This window comes from Tiliqua scincoides, chromosome 4 (assembly GCF_035046505.1).
Source record: "Tiliqua scincoides isolate rTilSci1 chromosome 4, rTilSci1.hap2, whole genome shotgun sequence".
NCBI classification, from domain to species: Eukaryota; Metazoa; Chordata; class Lepidosauria; order Squamata; family Scincidae; genus Tiliqua; species Tiliqua scincoides.
The window spans coordinates 173,738,067-173,760,689 of NC_089824.1; the positions used below are offsets into that span (position 1 = coordinate 173,738,067).

General features: G+C 42.9%; 2 protein-coding genes across 2 annotated transcripts; both read right to left on the reverse strand.

The window, feature by feature from the left end:
- Positions 1-558: 558 nt before the first annotated feature.
- LOC136649196 (pepsin B-like) lies at positions 559-10,039 on the reverse strand. Its single transcript, XM_066625652.1, has 9 exons — positions 9,984-10,039; positions 9,326-9,479; positions 7,483-7,600; positions 6,635-6,753; positions 4,392-4,597; positions 3,423-3,545; positions 2,515-2,659; positions 1,554-1,652; positions 559-711 (listed from the first exon to the last, which is right to left on the reverse strand). Exons 1-9 carry the CDS (start codon positions 10,037-10,039, stop codon positions 559-561), a joined length of 1,173 nt encoding a protein of 390 aa, XP_066481749.1.
- A 3,775-nt stretch (positions 10,040-13,814) lies between these two features.
- On the reverse strand, positions 13,815-22,503 carry LOC136649195 (pepsin B-like). The gene is made up of 9 exons (XM_066625651.1): positions 22,448-22,503; positions 21,989-22,142; positions 21,072-21,189; positions 20,165-20,283; positions 18,650-18,855; positions 16,828-16,950; positions 15,856-16,000; positions 15,296-15,394; positions 13,815-13,967 (listed from the first exon to the last, which is right to left on the reverse strand). Exons 1-9 carry the CDS (start codon positions 22,501-22,503, stop codon positions 13,815-13,817), a joined length of 1,173 nt encoding a protein of 390 aa, XP_066481748.1.
- Between the last annotated feature and the right edge of the window lie 120 nt (positions 22,504-22,623).

Sequence of the window (22,623 nt, forward strand, 5' to 3'; positions counted from 1 at the left end):
TGCCACCTCAGCACTACTAAGCAGCTGAGAGCCTGAGGGCCTGATAACTTATGTTTGACACCCCTGCTCTAGTGGCCTGGAATGGCTCCAAAAGGGAGGAACCACTTGCACGCTGCAGTGAGGCACCCCCCTCTAGCTACACTACTGAAGAGTACTATAATTATTGATGATGTAAATGTGGGTAGTTTTCTTATTGCCTCGGAATCTACTTCAATATAATTCCTATAATGATCCTATAATGTTCCTGGTAGAAGAGATTACAAAGTCAAAGGGTACACAGAGAGGCACAAAGTCATCCCCCAAAACCAAACTCACATCTTCAAGCAACCAATGTCAAAACAGACAAGTAACAATTTGGCATATTGGTATTTATTTATTTATTTATTTATTTATTTATAGCAATGAATCTCAGGAGAACCGATTATTTGTGAGCCAAGGCAGGTGGTCTATAGTAAGTTAGGAAATCTGCAATCTGATTTACAAACTTAATTTAGGGTGATTTCATCAAGTCCAAGGGAACGGTAGTATTAGCACAGGAGGACACAGACTTTGCCGTCTCTAGGCTGATGGCGCAAAGCCCACCCTGTTGTTGGCCATGTCGTAGACAGAATAATACTCCTTTAGGAAGACATCACCCAGGATCCACAAAGGCTGTCCAGTTGGGGAAGGCAAGTACGTGGCCTCAATCTGAACTGTACAATAGCCATTGTTCTGTGAAAGAAGAGGAGAGAGCTTGACTTTTGCCAGAAGAAATGACCCTGCATTTATTTAAGGAATTCTGACACCTGGTCCTGTTTAGATGAGATTGTGTGAATGTACATCGCTAGCTCTGCCAACTATCACCACATGACTGTGACACAAACACAACACGGTGGAAGCAAGGATGTTCCTTCACAGACTGGAATGTAGTTCCCCAAGGGGTGTTTAGAAGGACCTGTGCAAGGTTCATGGCCTTACGAAAGAAGCCCAAGAGAAAAATTGTCAGGTTTATTTTTTGTTTTAACTGTGAGACGGATCTGTTGTCATATCCCATTGCTAGGCACATAGCTTTGAAAACGTTCTTTGTTGATATATAAATATTATGCTCATATAAATTGTTGATATATAAATGTTATACACAACATATGTTTTGATGAGCAAAGAAATGCCACCCGTGAATATGAGAGTCATATCAGAAATCTCATTATCAAGATCAGAAGAGGCTAAGCAAAACTGATATAATCTAGCTGGCATCTTTTTAGATTGTGAGCCCTTTTGGGACAGGGAGCCATTTAGTTATTTGATTTTTCTCTGTAAACCGCTTTGTGAACGTTCAGTTGAAAAGCGGTATATAAATACTGTTAATTAATTAATTAATTAATTTGTTAATTTGTTAATTAATTAATTAATTAATTAATTTGTTAATTTGTTAATTAATTAATTAATTAATTTGTTAATTAATTAATTAATTTGTTAATTAATTAATTAGCTGTTATAATCTAGGCTAGGACACTCAAACAGCAAGGTTTAACATTTTCACTGGAGGATTATATTAACCAATGTAATATACTTACGCTTGCAACATAAGCAGAAGGAGGCAGTGGGAACTGGGATCCATTAATGACAAAAGTGATGGTGGGCATGCTCTGGACATTGTTGCAGTTCACCACAAACTATGAAAGAACATATAAGGGGAAGGTCAACTTGTGAATAGATTAGAGGTTGGTTGGATCCACTGGCAATCCTGGTCCCTGTGCCGCCTGGGGCCAAGGACCGCAGAATGCCACCCTCACCCACTTAGGAGCGTGCCCCCAGATCCAGCGGCCTTCTGAGGACCAGAGAAGGCCGTGTGCAACCTCCTCTGGCCCTCTGAAGGTCTTCTGAGCCTCCAGAATGCCTTAAGCATCAGGTTTTTGGCGAAAACCACAAGTGACATTTGAAGGGCCTTAGAAGACCTTCTAAGATCCTTAAAACATCACTTCCAGTTTTTGGCACAAACCAAAAATAAGGTTTAAAGGCCCTCTGGAGGCCTCAGAAGGCATTTGGAGGGACGGGGAGGCCACTTGTGGCCTCCCCAGCCCTCCGAACGGTAAGAGGCAGGTAGCTGGGGATGAGGATATCCTGAAGGAGTGGCACCCTGGGCATTTCCCCAACCCCCCCAGGTATGCCAGTGGTTGGATCATGCTGTCACCAGGGAGCAGACTTACAAACAAAGTGTTTTCAGTCCTTCTTGACTACAGAAAACTGATTGTTAAAATATCTATCCATGCCCCCCAAGGACTGCGCCTTCAACAGCCTTCTTGCCCACTGACATAAGATAAGATTGCCTTACCAGATCAGACCACCTATCTAGTCCAGAATTCTCTTTCAAAAACAACCAATCAGAGGCTTCTGCCTTTGTCCTGGGTATATTCACTGTGCTCCATTTTTCCAATAGAACTCAATAATAAACCTTCTCTCCTTGAGATGATTGATCAGGTGCGCAAATAATCTGAGATCCTCTCACAGTGTTCCAAGTTTCCTTCCTCCACCTACCTCACCATTGTACTGTTGAGCTCCCACAGCCTGCAGGAAATTCCCCATATATTGTTGTGGGACAGCAAGGAGAAATGTTCCAGTGTCCACGATTCCCTGGCAGCCTTGGCTGCACCATCCAGTAGCCTGGTTCCCAATGGCAAACCTATAGAAACCAGAGCAAAGCATGTCACCCAACAAATATGCCTGCAAAGGAACAAATCTAATGCAGGTTTAACTAGGATGTTTCAGGATCTGTACTCAAGAAGTCACTCAGCTTCCATTCAAGTGTGTTCCTTGACCCTTGAGCCATACACCTATGAACATTATTACTGGCAAGTAGGGACCCATTTTCAGCTCCATTCTGTTTCTTACTTCCAAAGATAACTATCGAAAATGAAATTGCAAATGTTCCAAAATTCAGGAATATCAGGCATTGATGAGCAAAGTTTTCATGGCAAATCCATCCATGAGGCCAACTGAAGCAGTTGCTTCAGGCAGCAGATCAATGGGGGGTACCCATCTCTGTCCCCTGACTTGCCTTCACTGCTCCTCCTCCTCCTTTCCACTCCCTGAATTGGAAAAGGAAGATAGAGACAGAGAGGAAGAGGAGATGTGATGGAGAAGAGGGTGCTGAGCTAGGATACTGGAGAGTGGGAGGACTGGAGGCTGGCACATCTTCATTTGGCATGCTGCTCCAGAGATCATGAGGTCTTGAGTTAGCCCTGAAACCTCTGTTGACAATGGTAAAAATTAGGAAGACCAAAATAGCAACAACAAAGAACCTCCATGTCATTTTCATCTTTCACAGTAACATCCAAAGAAGGGGAAATCCCTCTTTCTCATCTGAAAAGGAACAGGGGAACAGGAGATCAAAGCACAAAAGCACCATCCGGTCTAGATAAAATGAGGATTGTAATATCACTCACTCCTCAATGCCTATCTGCCAGTAAGCTTCACGGGTGACAGGTGCCCAGGAAATCTGCCCAGAGTACAGCTGAGTGTCCACACCACCCAAGATCAGTTCTCCTCCATACTGAACAGTTGGTTGACTGTGGGGAAAATAAACAAAAATAGTCAAAGTTAGCTATGCAGCTAATAATGTGGCCAAGATCTATATGCATAGATAAGTGAACATAGAAATGATCAGAGAAAGTAGAGCTGCAGACAACATGGGGTAGATAACATAGGAGTGATGCCAAACAAATGAGCAAATTGGTCATAGATTACTATAGTTTAACTAATGCTAAATTACCAATTTCTCCTGATTCCAGTTCACAGTTCTGATTCCTGATTCCAATTCACAAGATTCAGCTTAACCAATTGATATGCACCCCAAAACTGGTGCATTATTTTGAGGTCAAAATAATGTTTAGGCAACCCAGTAGCACAGTGCAAGAGCCAGACTCAACCAGATGACACACTGGTGCCAGTAAGTTGTTGGTGGGAATGGGCTGTGGGGGGGAGAGGGAGGATCAGGGTGTTTCAGGGAAAGAACTGGGGCCACGTTGGGGAGGGAGGGGAAGTGGACCTGGCAGCAGTCACACATACCGGAACCTATCCCAGTTAGGCATGCTAGAACCTATCCTAGGAATTACTCTCCTCCCCAGAATGCCTCCTGGTTTTCCTTGGGCATACCAGCTCTATAGCTATTGTGGGTGTGAGGAAACACATAGCCAGAAGATCTATGTCAAGGTAAGTAAAAAACTTTTTTACTTGCCTCCAGTTTGCCTTCTGGTTGCTCTCCCCCAATAGCATGCAGTGCAACCTCCGTTGGCACAACTGCATGCTATGGCATGGCTGGGGATAGGATTGCCTTGTTAGCTCAGATTATGTCCTCTGGATTTAAAGCATTATCTCCTCTTCGCCCTCTGTCAATTCTACCAGTTTGACTTTACCGGGAGAAATAGAAGCTGAAGATGGGTTCAGAAAGTTGCCCTTGTCTCAGCATCTGCTGCATGATGGTGTACCCTCCTACATGGCCTACAACTGCGGAAGGATAAGACATCCCCAAAATCCCATCAAAACTGGCATAATAGAAGGGACTGGAGGGCTCGTTCTCACTCAGGCCAAACTCCTGGTTCTGAACAACAATATTCTGGATCTGGGAGAGAAAGAAAACATGGACTTCACCTGCAGTTCAGGGCACAGTAACAATTATGAACTTACTTAAGTATCACCAGTAAGCATAGGCAATACACATCAGTTTAAGAACAATGCAAAATGGTGATGGTGGTGATGATGATGGTGATGCAAAATAGAGAGACAATGTGATTCAAATGATTTAACAGAAAATAAAATGGACCAAGGAAATTTACCAGCAGGAGCGCTGGAAAATGTTGCAAAATGGCTGACAACAATATGGTGAGCACTCCATTAGCAGCCATTTGGAAAGTGCAACTGCAGGAGGCGGCAGTGCTCCCTGGCTGTCACCAGTTCCCACCATGCATCAGAGCAAGTAAGGCAGCAGCGGTGGACAGAAGTGGACAAGGGAGGGGGAAGCAAAGGGGTTGGGTGCTTTGGGAGGGTGTGGTTCTGACAGCGATGGCGCACATTGGATCCTATTCCCTATTCCCTAATTTTGCAGCCTCCCCACCCCTTCTCCTCGGACTTGTGCCAGCTACAGAAATGGAGCAGGTCCAAGGAGACCCATTGTGGAATGGATGGCTTATGAAGGGGTAAGGGCTGGGAAAAAAAGAAATGATTCTCCTTTCCCTGCTGAAGCCTCCCAGTCTGCTCCCCACCTACTAGATACAGTGCATCTGTTTTTGGCATGGCTGCACCATTGGGGGGAAAGGATAGAATTGAGTCCTCAGTCTAGTTTCTGTGAGATAAAGCAGTTGTCAATTTGGTTAGGATTAAAAACTCACAATTTATACTAATTGTATATACATTTGCAATTAAAGTCAATGGGACAAATTGCTGAGCAAAAATGCCTACAGTTGCACCAAAAGTTGGGTAGGAGGTCTGGTCTAGAGTGTTGAGCCTCCATTTGCCTGAAGATAACATCCGAAGGTCGCCAGTTCGAGGCCACCGGCACCATGCGACCTTGAAGCAGCTGACAAGCTGAGCTGAGTTATTTACATCTGCTCTGAGCGTGGGAGGATGGAGGCCAGAATGTGCGACCAGATCAAGAAAGAAACATCTGATTGTTGTGGTTTCTTGAAAGATAGAACCTTTCAAATTGTAAAAATCCCTACGGGGATTTAAATTTGCCTGCCTATGTAAACTGCCTTGAATAAAGTCCAAGGAGAAATCTGAGGACCAAGAAAGGCGGTATAGAAATACCTGTATTATTATTATTATTATTATTATTATTATTATTATTATTATTATTAAAGTTTAATAGTGGAGCAGGTAGCCTGGCACTCTGTTTTGTAACATGTAATGAATTGTGATAGTAAAACTGATATTTGGGTACATTGAGTTGATGGATGTATCAGAAATTGTGGTGAAATGCAAATAGGTAACTAACAGCACAGTCCTATGCAGATCTACTTGAAAATAAATCCCATTGTGTTCAATGGGGTTTACTTCCAGGAAAGTGTGGATAGGATTGCATCCTAACTTGAATAGGGTGCTTTGTCATACCAACAACAACATACCTATATGTGTTTACTACCAGGCCTGAGTACCAAATAAGCATGATAGGAGAAGGGGCCATATTTGGATTCTCCACCTCAAATGCCAAAATGAACTGGGCAGCCATCTCAACGCACAGGATCAAGCTTGTTGCCCACCACTGCGGAATGGACAGTGGCAGTCCTTGCAATTCGATCCATGGCAGTCAGTACACATAGCCAGCAAAGAGCTACCTTGGCAGACTGCAGGTTAGAGGACAGGAAGAGCAAAAAGAGAGAGAGATGCTGATGAACCTTTTCCTTCAGCTTTTGTTCAGCTAAGAATCATGGCTGCTTTTTCACCTACTAGGGAAAATATTCAGATATGGAGGGATTATGTGTCTTTCCTTCTATAGTGGAAAAGCCCCTAAATGCAGTGATATTTATTGTTGCAAAATTGGGTTCCAAAAAAGAACTTCCTTTATCTACAAGCCGTTCCGGATATTTTAACCACGGAAGATTCCCAGAATGCAATAATTTGAAAATAGTTCATTGTGTAGTGAATTACAAAGTTTACTTACCTGCACAGTATCATAACCTAGCATGATGGTCAAGCTGCCGCTTCCATAGGATAAGGTGAAGGTCTGTCCATTGTTGGTGTATGTAGATGATTGACTAGGATTGAACCGATGGTGGTTACCTAGAATAAAGACCAAAAATGGATCTCCACATGCCAATGAAAGAAACCCATTTGTGTAGAGTATGTATTCTTCCTCAGTGTTCAGTTCATGAGCTATCTAATTTGTTAACAGCCCAGCTTATCATTCAAGGATCTCTCATTAGCAAGAACGGTGTAATGGTTTGGGAGTTGGACTTAGACCTATAACAGGGGTGGACAAACATTTTGGCAGGAGGGCCACATCATCTCACGGACATTGTGTCAGGGGCTGGGGGGGAAAAGAATTAATTTACATTTCAAATTTGAATAAATTTACATAAATGAATACATTAGAAAAAGAACTTATATGAATGTATGAATTTTACTGAGACTGGGAGCTCCCTGCAGGCCAGATTGGGGGACCTCAAGGGCCGCAAATGGCCCCCAGGCCAGGGTTTGCCCACCCCTGACCTAGAAGATCCAGCTTCAAATCCCCACTCAGCCATGAAACTGAAGGAAGTTTTAGGATATGTCACTTTGTAGGCTCTGATAGCTTTCCCATTCTCAGAATATTTTCCCAGAGAGATCTCTTAGTCATTAGCTCTCCTTTTACAAACATCTTCTAGACTCCTAGCCTATAAGCCAGTAATCTTCCTAATCAGCCTTCATAACCCCATTTTGTCTGTTTTGACCAACAAGTTTTGCATGTCTCTGAACAAAGTCAACTAATATGCCTATGAACAATTCTCACCAACTGGGTTTAATACTTACCACAAGCCGCAGTATTGCAGTAGGTAGATGGAACCCATAGGTTGGCTGAGCCAGTGTCCATAAGAACTAGGAATTTCTGTGGTGGAGTCCCAATACTGATCTCACCAAAGTAGAAAGACTGCAATGAAAATCTTTGGTAAGATGGAAAATTTCTTTAAATACCTTTAATACTAAACCAATTTTCCCTTCTGAGGATCTCAAAAGAGATTTTTTAGATCACAAAGAATTAATTCTCACCACAGTATATGAAGGAGAAAACCCATCTTGTCCAAGAACATATAGCAGAGAAATCAAAGGACTGTACGAAACAGCCCAATCCTAACCCTCCCATGGTAGGCAGTGCCGCTGTTGGAGCACGCACACTGCACCCTATGGGGTTTTTTACCAGATGGTCCTGGAGAGGGAAGTAAAACATTTTCTTACTTACCTCCCCATAGGCTGCCTAACCTCCAGTGGGTCTCCTCAGATGTACCCCAGCTATTGTGATGGCATAAATCTGAGCGGACTTGGGGGGCTTTTCAGGGAGGGGAAAGGGAGATAGAATCACAGTGTGTGCCACTGCTGCTGCCCCTCCCCAGCCCAGTCCCCACTCCAACTACCCCCCTGCTAACCTACCTGCTCTGGAAGGGCATCTTGGAGCCACTGTTATGTGCAGGGGGCCTCAGGCCAATTGTGCCCATAGTCCCTAAGTATGTGGTGGTGCAGCTTTCATGCCAGTATCCCAGGTTTTATGGGACCATGAGGTTGTGAGATCTGCCACCTTAAGGTCCCATAGAATCGAGCTGCAACTATCTCAGCTGAACCCTCTTCTATAGCTACGAGGCCCCATGCTAGCTTCCAACAGCTTTGTTGGCTGTTTTTACCTTAGCAATTCTTACTGTTGAGGATAAAAGGTATTTTTAAAACTGAAAGATGACTTGTCAAATTTTAACCTCCATATTCAGCAGCAGTATTGCTCTGAATTCTAGTTTGATGGGGGGGGGGGACACAACACAGGAAGAAGATTGTGCTGTCTTTACGTCCTGCTGTTAGCTTTCCAGAAGAATCTGATCATCACTGAAGACAGAATGCTAACTGAACACTTGGCCCATCCAACAGGGTTCTGCCTATGTTCTGCCAGGGCAGGAGGTCTGGTCTAGAGGGTAGAGTCTCCATTTGCCTGAAGATTAACATCCACAAGGTCGCCAGTTTGAGGCCACCGGCACCGTGCGACCTTGAAGCAGCTGGCAAGCTGCAGCTGAGCTGTTCCATCTGCTCGGAGCGTGGGAGGATGGAGGCCAGAATGTTAAACCAGATCGGAGTGTAACAGCTTGAATGTGGTGGTTCTTGAAAGAGAGAACCTTCATTCAATTTGTAAAAATCCCTGCGTGGATTTAATAAGCCTGCCTGTGTAAACCGCCTTGAATAAAGTCTTGAATAAAGACCAAGAAAGGCGGTATATAAATAGTGTATATTAATACTGTATATTATTATGTTTTTAGGGATGTTGGGTTCATTTCTGAAGCTGCCAGTTGGGTAAAATGGTTGAAGCATTGTTGGATTGGGTCACCACTTGCTCAGCTCTTTCATCAGTGCTCTGTGAGCAGGTTCACTAAGTTCATCACTGACCAGCAGGAGAAGCTGAGGGAATGATGAATGTCACCTTTCAACCCATAGGTTACCATATACTGAGAGGTCATGCGAATTAGCCCCGAAAGGGGCAGTTCTAACATGATAATGGGGTCAACAGAAAGGAAGAAAATGTTGCAGTCACAAGACCATAAAAACCTTGATGAGCAGACAAGGAATCAGGCAGGAAAGGGAGAAGAAGAGAGAACATCTCAGGTTTCTTTTCAATACTCACATTCAAGTAATTGGTGATTGGTTCGTAAGCAACATTGTATTCATTGCCATGGTATTTCAATGCTGGATCAATACTGTGCTTCTTCAGAAATTCCTCCAACACTCCTTTCTCCTTCATATTCTCCCGGATGGACTTCCCTTTCTTCAGAATGATTCTGCACAGGATGAAAAGATCTCTTCAGTGACTCTTCAGTGTTTCTGTTCATCCACTTTCTCTTCTCTGATATTGGGAACTGCTGACAGCCCATCACACTATAGTGAGCACACAGTTTAACAGACTAATGGGGAAAAGGGTTTTCCATTAAGTTTGTGGAATCTGAAAGCATTTATGCCAATACGCACATCACATGTCAGCAAAACATATATGACTAGTTTTTAAAGCAGCAGACAACGCCCATTATTTCAAAAATCTGTTAAATCAAGATACGTTAAATCAAAGATTCACTGTATTTGCTACTCAGAGCAAAGAAGCATGCGATGAACAGGTTTACAAAACTTGAAAAGCTCCAGTTTAACTTTGGAATAGGCTACTTATGAAACAAAACTTGCCATGAAAAAATTCAAGTGCCATGAAACTTGCCATGAAAAAATATATGCTTTAACTTAGCTACTGCTGTGACAGCCATCTCACTCATGGCCCTCATTAGAAGGATACTCACCTCTCCAACCCATCAGAGAGATGGAGACAAACCACCACCAGGATTAGCCACTTCATGGTGCTCAGTGTCTCCACCAATGCGATCTTCAAGAGAAGTCACAAATCCTGTGCACAGTTATGAATGTTGTTTCCCTGCTTTTATACTCAGGACGACTGTCCACTCCTGCCTTATCAGCTTTCTCTTGATTTTCCATATCATTATGCACACACACTATCTACACGTTCTGTTTTCTTAGAGATGATAGTAAGTCAATTTTCTTTGTTAGAAGGCTCTTAAATGTCCATTTTACCCTTGATTTAAAAAAAATAATTGAACAGCTATTTGCATGATTTTTTTTTAGTAATAAGGAAAAGAAAACAAGTGATAAGCAGTCAATAAGCCAAAGCATAATAGGTTTCCTTGAAAGCCGGTCCAATTCTTTTCAGAAATAATAAAGGGCAAGTTAATAAACAGATTTGCTGTGACGAGTAATTATGTAACACTGGAATAGCTCTATATTGATTGACTGGGTCCAATATGAATGCAAGAGCACATTTCCCTTCAATATTGTGCTATATTGGGTCATGGCTTTAGAAAGTTGGGCCAACTGTCTGAATCAAGACTGCATGTGTATGTGTTATTGTTAAATAAATAGGATACACTCCATTATTTCCTTTCTGGTGAACATTGGACAAGTTGGAATCTCTCAATACATAATTTTCAGAATCGTGTTGCGTCTATCCTATGTGTTCAATGGGGCTTACTCTCAAGATAGTATGTAGAGGATTGCAGCCTTATTCTCTCTTGAAGCTTGGTCCCTTATACTAATTGACAAGTTATCCTAATAACCAAAAAGTCATCTTCCCATAATGTTCTTGCATGTGGTGTTCAGTGTATATCACATCTCTCAAAGTAACGTGTAAAACAAGAGTCAACCAGCACTCAGACTCCTTTATGTGTACATTTTATGTGTACGTGGAAGAGTCATTGCTAATCTATGGCAAGATAATCTGTGTGGCTTTGCAATTTTCTTAACAATCAGAAACGGATATTTATATTTCTGATGTAATATTTCACAGCTTCAAGCTCATGGAAAGCAACAGCTGTGTTCCATCACTCAATTTGTAGCCCTATTTCAAAGTACTTATTTCCAGTGGTGTACCTAGAGGGGGTGCAAAGAACTAAGTTTTGCAGGGAGCCTTACCACAGCGTGCAAGTGGCCCCTTTCCCTCCCCCTTTGGAGTCATTCCAGGTGGTGAGAGCAGAATAGAGGCATACACCCCTGTTTTGCTCCCACTGCCTGGAATGGTTCTGAAAGGAAGGGGAAGGGCCTGCTTGCATGCTGTGGTGAAGCCCCCTGCAAAACTTAGTACTTTGCACCCCCTCTTGCTACACCACTGCTTATTTCATTCTCTTTGGACCAAGTGATTGAATTCAAACCTTCTCAATACATTCCCAAGAAAGTCAAAAAGCACCAATGCCAAGTCAGCTGTGGTAGCTTCCCCATTTAAAGCCCTTTAGTGCTTTTCCATAGCTATCAGTTGAATTAAAATAGCAGTCCATGCAGCAGCATCATATATAACACTATATTCTCCAGCAGTGTCCTTGCCCATGCTGCTCACACACAAGTTCTGTTTAGTAAAATACATTCCCTGCGTTAAGTAAATGTTTCCTGTTTGCACAGAAACCTTTCAGAAGTCTTTCAAAAGCCTGAAAAACTTCAGTACTTTGCCATCCCACACTGGACAGGCTGGTGCTACAATTGCATCTTATGAAAAAATCACCACAAAATCAGATCTTGGGGGGAAAGACAAAGAAACAACACAAAACACAGTGAAATGTGACAATTTGACAACAATACCACCCAAATTCTCCGTTTAAGAAATGAGTTAACCAAGAATGGCTATTCCAGAGAAAAGAACTAACATGGAAGCAACTGTGGAAATGGTATGGCCACAATCCTATTGGTGCTTAGTGCCTTTGGAATGAGTGTTTCAGTGGGGCTAGAAGTTTTCCAGCCTTCGCAAAATACGACATGCCAGATTACATGGCCAATTACGGCCACAAGCGGTGAGCGGCTGTCTTCACACACCAGCAGATGCCAGATGCCTGCTGGACCAGGTACAATCACATAAGGGATGGGAGGGATGTGTGCAGAATGGGGTGGGGTGGCCAGAGCAGGGCAGTGGTGGGGTTGGGGAGAATTTGGACTTGGAAGGGGGTGGGTTCTGCAGTAGTGTTATCCACTGAATCCAAACCCCCTTCCCGGACTTGATTCACCTTGATGGGCCCATGCAGATTTGCACAATTGCAATGTCTTATCTAGTTTGACCTCAATTTATCTGTAATATAACAATATGATTCAACAGACACACACACACACCCCACAAAAGCTGCTACTGGTTGCAGAGGGGCTAACTTATAGGCAAAATTTTTACACCAATTTTTTAAGGGCCAGTTCAAGCCAGAAAATCAGCATGGGAACAAAGGGTTAGATGCCCCTGACCCTGTCCCATGGCCGATACCAAAACACTCTTAACTTTTTTGAGATAAAAGAATGTGTGTGGAAGACTTCCAATCACACTATTCCCATGTAATGTTAAGTTTGGCACAGAGGAATGCAGTTATGTTGTATGTCATTAGAGCAAAAATGAAATCTTAGAGAGTTCCTTGAAAGTCAATGGTGATAAAATCTGCATATGCTTAAATGAACAAAGTGGTTTGCAATTTGATTAGTAGTTTTCTTCTTTAAGAATATACAGATCTGGACATAAAACTTGTCTTGATGGATGTGATCAAAAGTCCATCAAGTCTGTCATTCACGTGTGTCCTATTATGTGTCCTTGAGAAACTGATGGGCATTATGAAAAGGATGATCTTCTCTTTGTTGATTAGCACCTAAGAAATCAGTGTTACAATGCCTCTGAACATTGAAGCAACATTTTTAGCTATCATTTGATTGTCTTCTTTTGATTTGTTCAATCACCTTTAAAACCATTGGATTCAGTTGCCATCCTTTGTAAGTGTCTCACTGAATCTGTTCTGACTTAAAAAAAAAAAAAAAAACCTGAAAGTTAATGTTCTTACAGGAGCAGTGGGCTTCAAGGGGAAAATTAGTCCTGTTAGGTTATCAGTATCCATAGTCAGAAACAGTTCCTCAGAGTTCAAAATGGCATCCTTAATTCTGAACAGACCCTTGTGTGTATTCGTCAAGCATCATGATTTCAGAAGTTAAGAGTCCAAAGTACAACCTCAGGTCTTCCAACCAGCAAGACTGGGAACCATGTTATCATGGAGAAGATTATATATACCAATTATGTCAAGTTAAAAGAAGCAAAATCAGACTCTTTTTACATGGAAAAATTACTGCTTTTGGATTACTTAGAAAACAAGCCTGAAATTAAATTTCCAAAACATATTATTTGACTGTTCATTATGTCATCTGAAAGATATACCTTGCTGTTCACTGCATCCACATTTATTTCTGAACAAGATCCATGACGCTTTCTCTTCCTTCCCTCTTTTTTTACACATTCCCCATTCCCCTTTTTCCTTTGGTTCTCTCGTCCTGTTCCCTGACATTGTCATTTTGATAATTTCAAGTATATAGTAACACTGTTAGAAATAGATAAATAATCTTTCAAAGAATCAAGACAAGGCTCTACTTCACATGTCAGAGTTTATTTCTTCTGTGGCAATGGATTTCAGGGGAACAGATTGTGTGCAAACCGGGGCAGATAGTTTACAGAAAATTTAGAAATGCAGCCATCTGCTTTACAACCGTTGGATGATTCTATCAGAGTCCAAGAGATCAGCAGTATTAGACTGGGAAGGAAGCAGGTCTTGCCCTCTCTAGGCTGACAGAGCAAATCCCACCCTGTTGTTGGCCATGTCAAAGACCGAGTAATACTCCTTTAGGAAGACATCACCCAAGATCCATAGAGGCTGTCCATTCGGGGAAGGTAAGTATGTCGTCTCAATTGCAACTGAACAATAGCCATTGTTCTGTGGGGAAAAAAGACAAGAAGAGCATGAGTTGCACCTCTGCTACCTGCAAAAAAAATAGTACAAAGCATTTTCAAGCAAATTTGATATCAACTCCTGATCAGGTTGCATGATTGGAATAAAACTGTCCATCTCTAGTTCTTCCTCACTATCACTATATGACTGTGAATGCACAGTAATTGTCTAGGTTGTGCCTGCATAAAATGTTCTGAGAGCTAGATTCGCACTAGTTATGCTCCAGTGTGTATCTCATGACACACCTGACGGCTGTGAGGTCAGCTGTCAACTGCTGAGGCTCTGGAACCAACTGTACAAGGGCAATAGTGAAGCTAGCACAGAGAGTATCATCTGCAAACTGGCAGAAGTGGCATACAAGGTGAGATTCTTCCTTATTCTATCATTCTTGCCTTTTTAGGTAGCGCTATTCATTTTCTCAGTTAATCTCAAAGATTAATGAGAAGATGCTTGCATCTGCAAGTCTGGGAAAATGCCAGTGATAGATCTATGGCTCCAAAAGATGACACAAAAAAACCTGGCAAGGTAATATGACAACAATACCAAGCCATATATACTATCCGTCTCTCTAATAAAAGCTCCATTATCAGGAACAGAGGGAGCTACACAGAATTGCCATAATCTAGTTCAGTGGTCTTCAACCTTTTTCATGCCACGACCCCCATCCCTGCCAAAACAAACAAAGTATGAGACTAGGGACCCACCTCACCCCCTCCTGGGATCCAATCTGCCCAACCCCTGCCCACCTGCCCCATTTCCCCTAACTCTTGTGTCTTCACAACAGGTAGTAAGTAGCCTGAGCAGGGCCAGCCTTAGGAGCTGTGGGGCAAAACAGCAAGAAGAGGCTGTGCAGGATTATCTCAAGAACTCAGTTTTGACAAGGCAGTGGCGTTCTTGGATTGAATCAAAGCCCTCTCTTCACAGGCTTTGAAAAGTTGCCATGACCACCAAAATGGAGGTTGAAGAACTCTGATCTAGTTAATATTGTTATATCATGGGTCTGGTGCAAAAGAACACCAACCAGATAGAGTCCACATCATCTATTTATTGCATAGGTTAAAAGGCAAAAGAGCATGGCAACAGCCCTGCATTTATACCCCATTTCTCCACCCCAATTCCTCACTCTAATCATCCCCACCTGTCACTACTCCAGATTGAAGGACTAATTAACTAACTCCTCAGCTGCTCTAACTAACCCACCTCCTTGTAGTTAACCCTTTCATACACAATTAACCCTTCATACACAACAAATATAATCTAGGTTTGGACACCAAAACCTCATGGCTTATAATATGCATTGGAGAATTACATACGTTGGTGACGTAGGCAGAAGGAGGCAGTGGGAACTCAGATCCATTGATGACAAAGGTGATGGTGGGCATGTTCTGGACATTGTTGCAGTTCACCACATACTACAAAAGAACAAATATAAAAGAAAGGTTAACTCTGTCTCTCTAAATGCACAAGAATAAAGATTGTTCAGGTCATGTCCTCACCAGAAAACAACTGACAAATGAAATATTTTCATCAATTTCAGTGCAGCCCAGAGAACAGAAGCCTGACTGTTCAAATGCTTTTCTATTCCAGGCACGTCAGTCTCACCAGCTGCCTTGCCCACAGACAATAGCACATAAGAATTGGATCACATTCAGGTCTATAAGTTGAGCATTCTAATAGGAAATATTTACCAGTCTGATGTTTCTGGGAGTTAGAATGCCTACATTCTAGTGCACCTGCCTTACCCTGGATACAGCTTCATTTTGTTCAGTTCGTAGGTGACGTTCATTAGCCTGTTTCATTCCCCTGATATGATAACCATGGAAGGTCTTTGAGGTGTCCAGAGCAGATCTCCAAGTGTCTCTCCACCACCTACCTCACCATTGTATTGCTCAGCCCCCACAGCCTGCAGAAAACTTGAAATGTACTGCTGTGGGACAGTCAGTTGACAAGTGCCAGTATCCACAACTGCTTGGCAGCCTTCACTGCACCAACCAGTAGCTTGGCTGCCAATAGCAAACCTATAGAGACAAGAGCAAAGAATATTATGAGATCAAACTAAGCAAAAAAAACAACACCCCAGATCAAAGTCAGATTGGGGACAGGACACAGAGGATAACCAAGCTTGTTTATTCTTACTCAGTACTTCTCCTTTAGTGTATAGATTGTTATTCTAGGTTGACTTCCTTCCAAACTCCCCTCCTCTCTCTGCTCAGCTCTACAGACAGCCTTACTCTCTCTCTCTCTCTCTCTCTCTCTCTCTCTCTCTCTCATATCCAATTATGTAATTCCTTCATAAAGAAGGAATTTTCCTTTTCTTTATAACAACAAGCCTGGCAGCAATCTTTTTTAACAGAGATCTCCCCAAAACATGCTGCATAAGCATGTTGTGCCAACAGAACAGATGAGACATTTGTGAAGCAGTAATTGCTTCCAGCAACAGACCTAGGCAAATCACGAGAAGGAGTGTGTGCCCTCTCTATATGGCCAGTGGACATTGCTGCGCATGTGGGGACTGATAATGGGGGGGGGGGTCATCTGGGTTTCTGAATCTCCTTCTCTTGGACATCAGGTGGGCTTCATGATCTAATAAGCTGGTTCAAATTCAGGTTTCTTTGCTTTCTGGTCAAGGGAAAGGGCAGCATTCCAGAAAAATGACTATTCGCCAGGATGACTGCAAACTGTTTGGGTTGCTGAGGTATCACAGAAGCCTCTGAGGTTAGACATGTCCAAAAGAGAAAAAAAAAATAAGGGATTTTCACCATAATCATCTGGAAAGAAACATGGGAACAGAAGACCAAAGCACAAAAACAGGCTGGTGTAAATGCAGATTATGAATATCACTTACTCTTCAATGCCAATCTGCCAGTAAGCCTCACGGGTGACAGGTGCCCAGGAAATTTCCCCAGAATACAGCTGAGTGTCCACACCACCCAAGATCAGTTCTCCTCCATACTGAACAGTTGGTTGGCTGGAAGAAAGAATATACAAAAACAAGCATGGTTCAGCTATTAATCTGGTAGTGTCTATATGTATAGATAAGTGGCCACAGATAAAACTGAAGATGATGAGAAAACAGGGGGTAATAAATAAAAGAAAATAAACTGGACAAACATTACCTGAGATTAACTCACCCAGAACAACCACCATCTTCTGACTCAAAACGCATAAGGTTCAGATTTGCTCTCTACCAATAAGAATATACTCAAAGGCTGAAGAAAATACATCTTTTCACCACTCCAGTGCTGAAGCCAGAGTGGGTAGATAGTGCGTCCGCGGTATCTGTCTCCGGACAGATGTCTGCGGCCTCTGCTGGGCTCAGAGGACCCTGCAGAAGTGAGGGGAGCAGAGTTCCCCATGGCTCCCAAGGGGTGCGTGCTGGAGGGGGCCACAGACCCAATCCACAGATAAGTGAATTCACAGATATGGTATCCACAGATACAGGCCCCCCCCTATATAATTCAATGTGTAATTTCATGTGGAAATCAATGAAGCAAACTGTGACAAATATCTCTATTCTGTTAAAAGTTATAGTCAAAAAAACCAGCAGGGGTGGGACAATGGTACATCACTATGGTCGCCACCAGGGGCATCACCCTGCCCACTGCATGGGAGGACGTCCGTCATGAGGGTGACACGTTGGCCTCCTGCACCAGATGACACAACCCCTAGTGACGCCACTGAGCCCTGGTGCTGGTAAGTCAGCACAGGGGTGTGTGGGAGGAGCGGGGAGGGGAGGGGGAGGAAACAGGCAGAGACTGGGGTGGGAGAGGTGCGTGCAGAGGCCAGGACAGGGGTGGTATCGGTAGCAACAGCTCTACCAGTATCCTATCCCTCTTCCTGGCTTTGATTCACCTTCCTGGGTCCACTCAGACTTGCACCAGCAAAATTGCTAGCAAAGGTCCAAATAAACTCAGCGGGGCACTGAAGGCCTCCCACAAGGCAAGGGAACAAATGTTCCCTTACCTCGAGAAGGCCTTCAGTGCTCAGAACTTCCCTGTGAGATTCAGTGCATGCCACGTTGGTGCAACAGCTGGATTGGGCTATGAGTTAATTATCTCTTAATATGTTTTTAACCTTCACAATCAGGAAGATTGAGAAAGTGTGTACAGGCATGTCCCTTTATCCACAGGGGTTCGGTTCCGGAACTCCCCGCATTTACCTGAAACCTTGGATTTGGGGAACACCTGCCCCCTGCCCTCCAGGGGTGAGGGGAGCTTCACTTATAAGGCATTTAAAATGTTACTTCCAGTTTCTCTGTGAAACTGGGTCACATGTTTTGCACTGCTGAGCTCAGTCTGAGCCTGGCAGAAGCTATGGACAGATGTATGAAGCCTCTGCTAGGCTCAGTGGACCCTCCAGAGGCAAGGGGAGCAAAGCACCTTTCGCCTCCAGAGGGGGCACATGGGGGAGGCCCACACGTGGGGGCCCAAGGACCTAATTTGCAGATACGTGATCTGTAGATACAGAATCTGTGGGTACAGTAGGCTCCCTGTATATTTATTTTTATTTCAGTTTAACTCCTGGCTGGAAAGTCATTCTCAACTATATTTTAAGAATGAAACCAGTGAATAGTAGTTTACGTTTTCCTGATTAATACCTCTGGTTGTAAAGCATAATCTTGTATATTTCCCAGACAAAAAAAAAACAGACTACCTAGTGCAGCTTACCGAGAGAAATAGAAGCTAAAGATGGGTTCAGAAAGTTGCCCTTGTCTCAGCATCTGTTGCATGATGGTGTACCCCCCTACATGACCTACAACTGCAGCAGGATAAGACATCCCCAAAATCCCATCAAAATTGGCATAGTAGAAGGGATTGGCAGGCTCATCCTCACTTAGGCCAAACTCCTGGTTCTGAACAACAATGTTCTGGATCTGGAAGACAAGGAAAGATTGATCTCTACAGTCATTTGAGGCAAAGTAACTAAAAGGAAGCTGAATTGGTAACAACAGTAAGGACAAAGAATTGCCATCTATGTATGAATAACACAGAAGGGGTTGGTAATGTCACCCAGCTGAGTGAGCTGAAAGTAAAGTGGTCCAAAGACTTAATTGTCTCTTCTTTCGGTATACCCTATGAAGTTCTTCCTACACTAGATTTCATGAGGACTGAAGGTGGAAGTAGCCCAGATCTAGAAGTCAGTCCTATGAACTTCAAAATTGGCACCAAAAGTGTGTAGAGCACATGTTACTGTCATCCTGCTACAAAACAATACAACGTGTCATATATACAAGTGCGAGTAGCAAAATCTAGCTGTTGGTAGACTCAAGACTACAAGGCTGTGCTGCACAAAATGTTTCCTGATTTAGAAGATACCATCCTGGATGCATACACACACATCCTGGCCCCTTTGCAATGTACTTTCCATCATTTATGGGCAGGGAGTTTATCCATACTTACTTCTCACATGGGATCTAAATCAGCGGTTTCCAAACTTTTAAGAAAAAGCACACCAGAAGTAAACCAGACTTGGAGGGCACAAACCAGGAGTCACTTCTGGTCACTTCCTCAAGGCATTCTGAAGCCTGTAGAGGCCAATAGAGGGTCATGAGCCCAATGCAACCCAGAAGAAGCCTCCAGAGTCTCCAAGGAATGTTTTGTGGTGCAACATCCAGCATCATATCATGACTTACTGCACAATGGATCACAACCCACAGTTTGGGAAACTTTGATCTAAATAGTATTTAGATAATGTGCGAAGGGGCATTAGGACAAATTACATTCCCCATAACTAAAGAAATCAAGAGGGAGGAGCTTGACAAGGGGGCTTAGGAGATGGTCATGCACATCCCTAATCACATGTAAGCAGGCTGGCTTACACTGTAACATTGGAACCATTCCTCTGAGACTTTAATTTCTCCAGAATAAGGGCCAATCCTCACAACTATCAGGTACATTTAGGGACTGTTTGAAATCACTGCACATATTGCCTTTCCACCCATAGTAAGCCAATCGTGCACAGCCACCAGGCCTGTCTGTATTGTTCACTGGGGCCACTCAAGTGTATACTTCAATAAATGTACGTACAGTATGCCATAATAAATAAATGTCACAGGACTCTTTGTTGCTTCTTATTCTACAGTCTGATGTTCCTTATATTCTTCACTTGAGCACAGTTTGATGATTTCCAGGATATAGTACATGGTTGGAGAAGGGTAACTGCATGGTACAATGCTCATTTACCTGTACAGTGTCATAGCCTAGCATCACAGTCAAATCACCACTTCCATAGTACAGGGTGTAGGTTTGTCCATTGTTGACGTAGGTGGAGGAGTCACTAGGGTTGAACCGATGATGGTTACCTACAGTAAAAAAGAAACAAAAACCACAAAGTAGTCTCCATGGGGCAATGAAAAATTCTCATTAGTGAGCAGTATTCATTTCCCCACAAAGCTAAGCTAATAATTGGCCTGCACTGTATCCAGCGCAGAGTAGGATGTGGCTGCCACACAACTCAAGAGTAATGGGATATATTTCCCCTTGCCTTGTGTTGTGAAGCAGCCATCCCTATGGGGCTACTTGGATCCAAGTAGCCCAATGTAATGCTGGGCTGCTCAGGAGGGGGGTTAGGATATTCACCCCACCTTTGCTTCAGATTTCCTGAAGTGTGGTGTTGACGTTTTAAGATGCAGTTCTTCCTTCTATTACCATGACATTCCTTAGCTGAGATGTGATCTATAAAGTGCCACCATAGTATCTGGCCATCCAGTAGCATAGCTACGGGGGGGCAGCTCAGTAAGTATTGCAGATGCCACAACATGCCAGGTAGGTTTCCCTCCCACTCACACTTCTGGGCATGACGCAACATTATTGCTACAAGAATGGCTCCAAAGGTGAGTGGGAGGGGCTACTGACATGGCGTGTTGCAGCAGTACTTACCGTGCTGACCTGTTGTAACTATGCTACTGTAGTCATCTCAAATGAATTCCATTATCTCATGATGTGACAAAGTTCTGAATATTCTGAGGGGCGTAAAACTGCTAATTTTGGCAGATACGCTTAGCATTTATTCAAAACAAAATCAATTCTTGAACTGAAAAAAATAAAAAGAATAAAAAAACCACGTCTCAACAGCTGGTATAACACTCACCGCAGGCAGCAGTATTACAGTAGCTAGAAGGGACCCATAGATTGGCTGAGCCAGTGTCCATAACAACCAGGAAGTTCTGTGGTGGAGTCCCAATGCTGATTTCACCAAAGTAGAAACTCTGTGGAATGAAAAAATTTTGTAAGAAGGAAGACTTTTAAATATGTATACCCTGTAATAGCTTTCCTGCTTATCTAGCATTTCCTACTGAGGATCTCAAAAGAATTCATGAAGAATTAAGTTTCTCCACATCCCATGAAGGGAGTAAATTACATTCCTCTTCAAGATGGGAATGACCAGTGGTAGAACTATGCAGTGGCGTACTAAGGCATCTGCTACCCGGGGTGAAAGAAGATTTTGTTAGTTCCCCCGCCCGTCCATGACGAAATCAAATTTATGCACCTTATTGGTTAGAGACACTGTGCTGGGGTGAAGGGGGACAGTTATTCTCCCTCTGCTGAATATAAGAGGAGCCTGATTTGAAAAAGTGCCTCTTTACCCAGTCAGCAGGGTTAAATGTATTATGATACATGGAAATGAGAGCTGATTCATATTAACATCTTATTGGTTCCATGCTGTATCATAACAACACCTAATTGGCTCTCAGAACAATCAGCCTCATTGGTCAGTTTTTAGTTGAAGCAATCCACTTTTTGTTACATAATGCAGTTGTGTTTTTATTTTTTGGTTATTTGGCTATAACGTTTGACGGAATAGAGATATTTTGACACAGTTTGTTTCATTGCATTCTGCATTACAGAGAGGGCTGTGTGAATTAGGCCTGAGAGGTGCAATTATAATATGCTGATGACATGCAGTAACAAAAGAAAGTGCTGCGGTCACAAGGCCATGCAAAATTCGATGGATAGACGGGAAAGACAGGAAGGAAAGATGCAGATTCATATAATTTTAATACTCACATTCAAGTAATTGGTGATTGGTTCATAAACAACATCGTATTCATTCCCATGGTATTTCAATGCAGGATCAACCTGGTGCCTCTTCAGGAATTCTTCCAGCACTCCTTTCTCCTTCATGTTCTCCCGGATGGACTTTCCTTTTTTCAGAATGATTCTGTACAGGATGAAAAGATCCTGGGACTAGTGCTGGCCCTTCCATTTTTCTCCCATGTACTTTTTGTTCAAAAACTCTTCTTTGCTACTGGGAACTATTTGCCCATGACACTATTTGCTGCTCAAAGCATGGAAGCATAGGAGGACAGAGAAATACATTCACAAAGCTTGAACATTTAAGATTTAGCTTTGCCTTTGAATGACTAAAAAAATGTTTTTCCCAGGAAACGTTGCCTGAAAATGTGTACCCTCAGCTACTGCTGGTATTTCCATCTCACTCATGGTCATTGTTAGAAAGATACTCACCTTTCCACACCCTCTGAGAGATGGAGACAAACCAACGCTAGAATTAACCACTTCATGGTGCTCAGTGTCTCCACCTAAGTGATCTTCTAGAGAATCCACAAAGCCTGTGCACAATTATGGGTGTTGTGCCCCTACTTTTATAGTGAGACAACTATTAGCTTATCTAAGTTACCTGT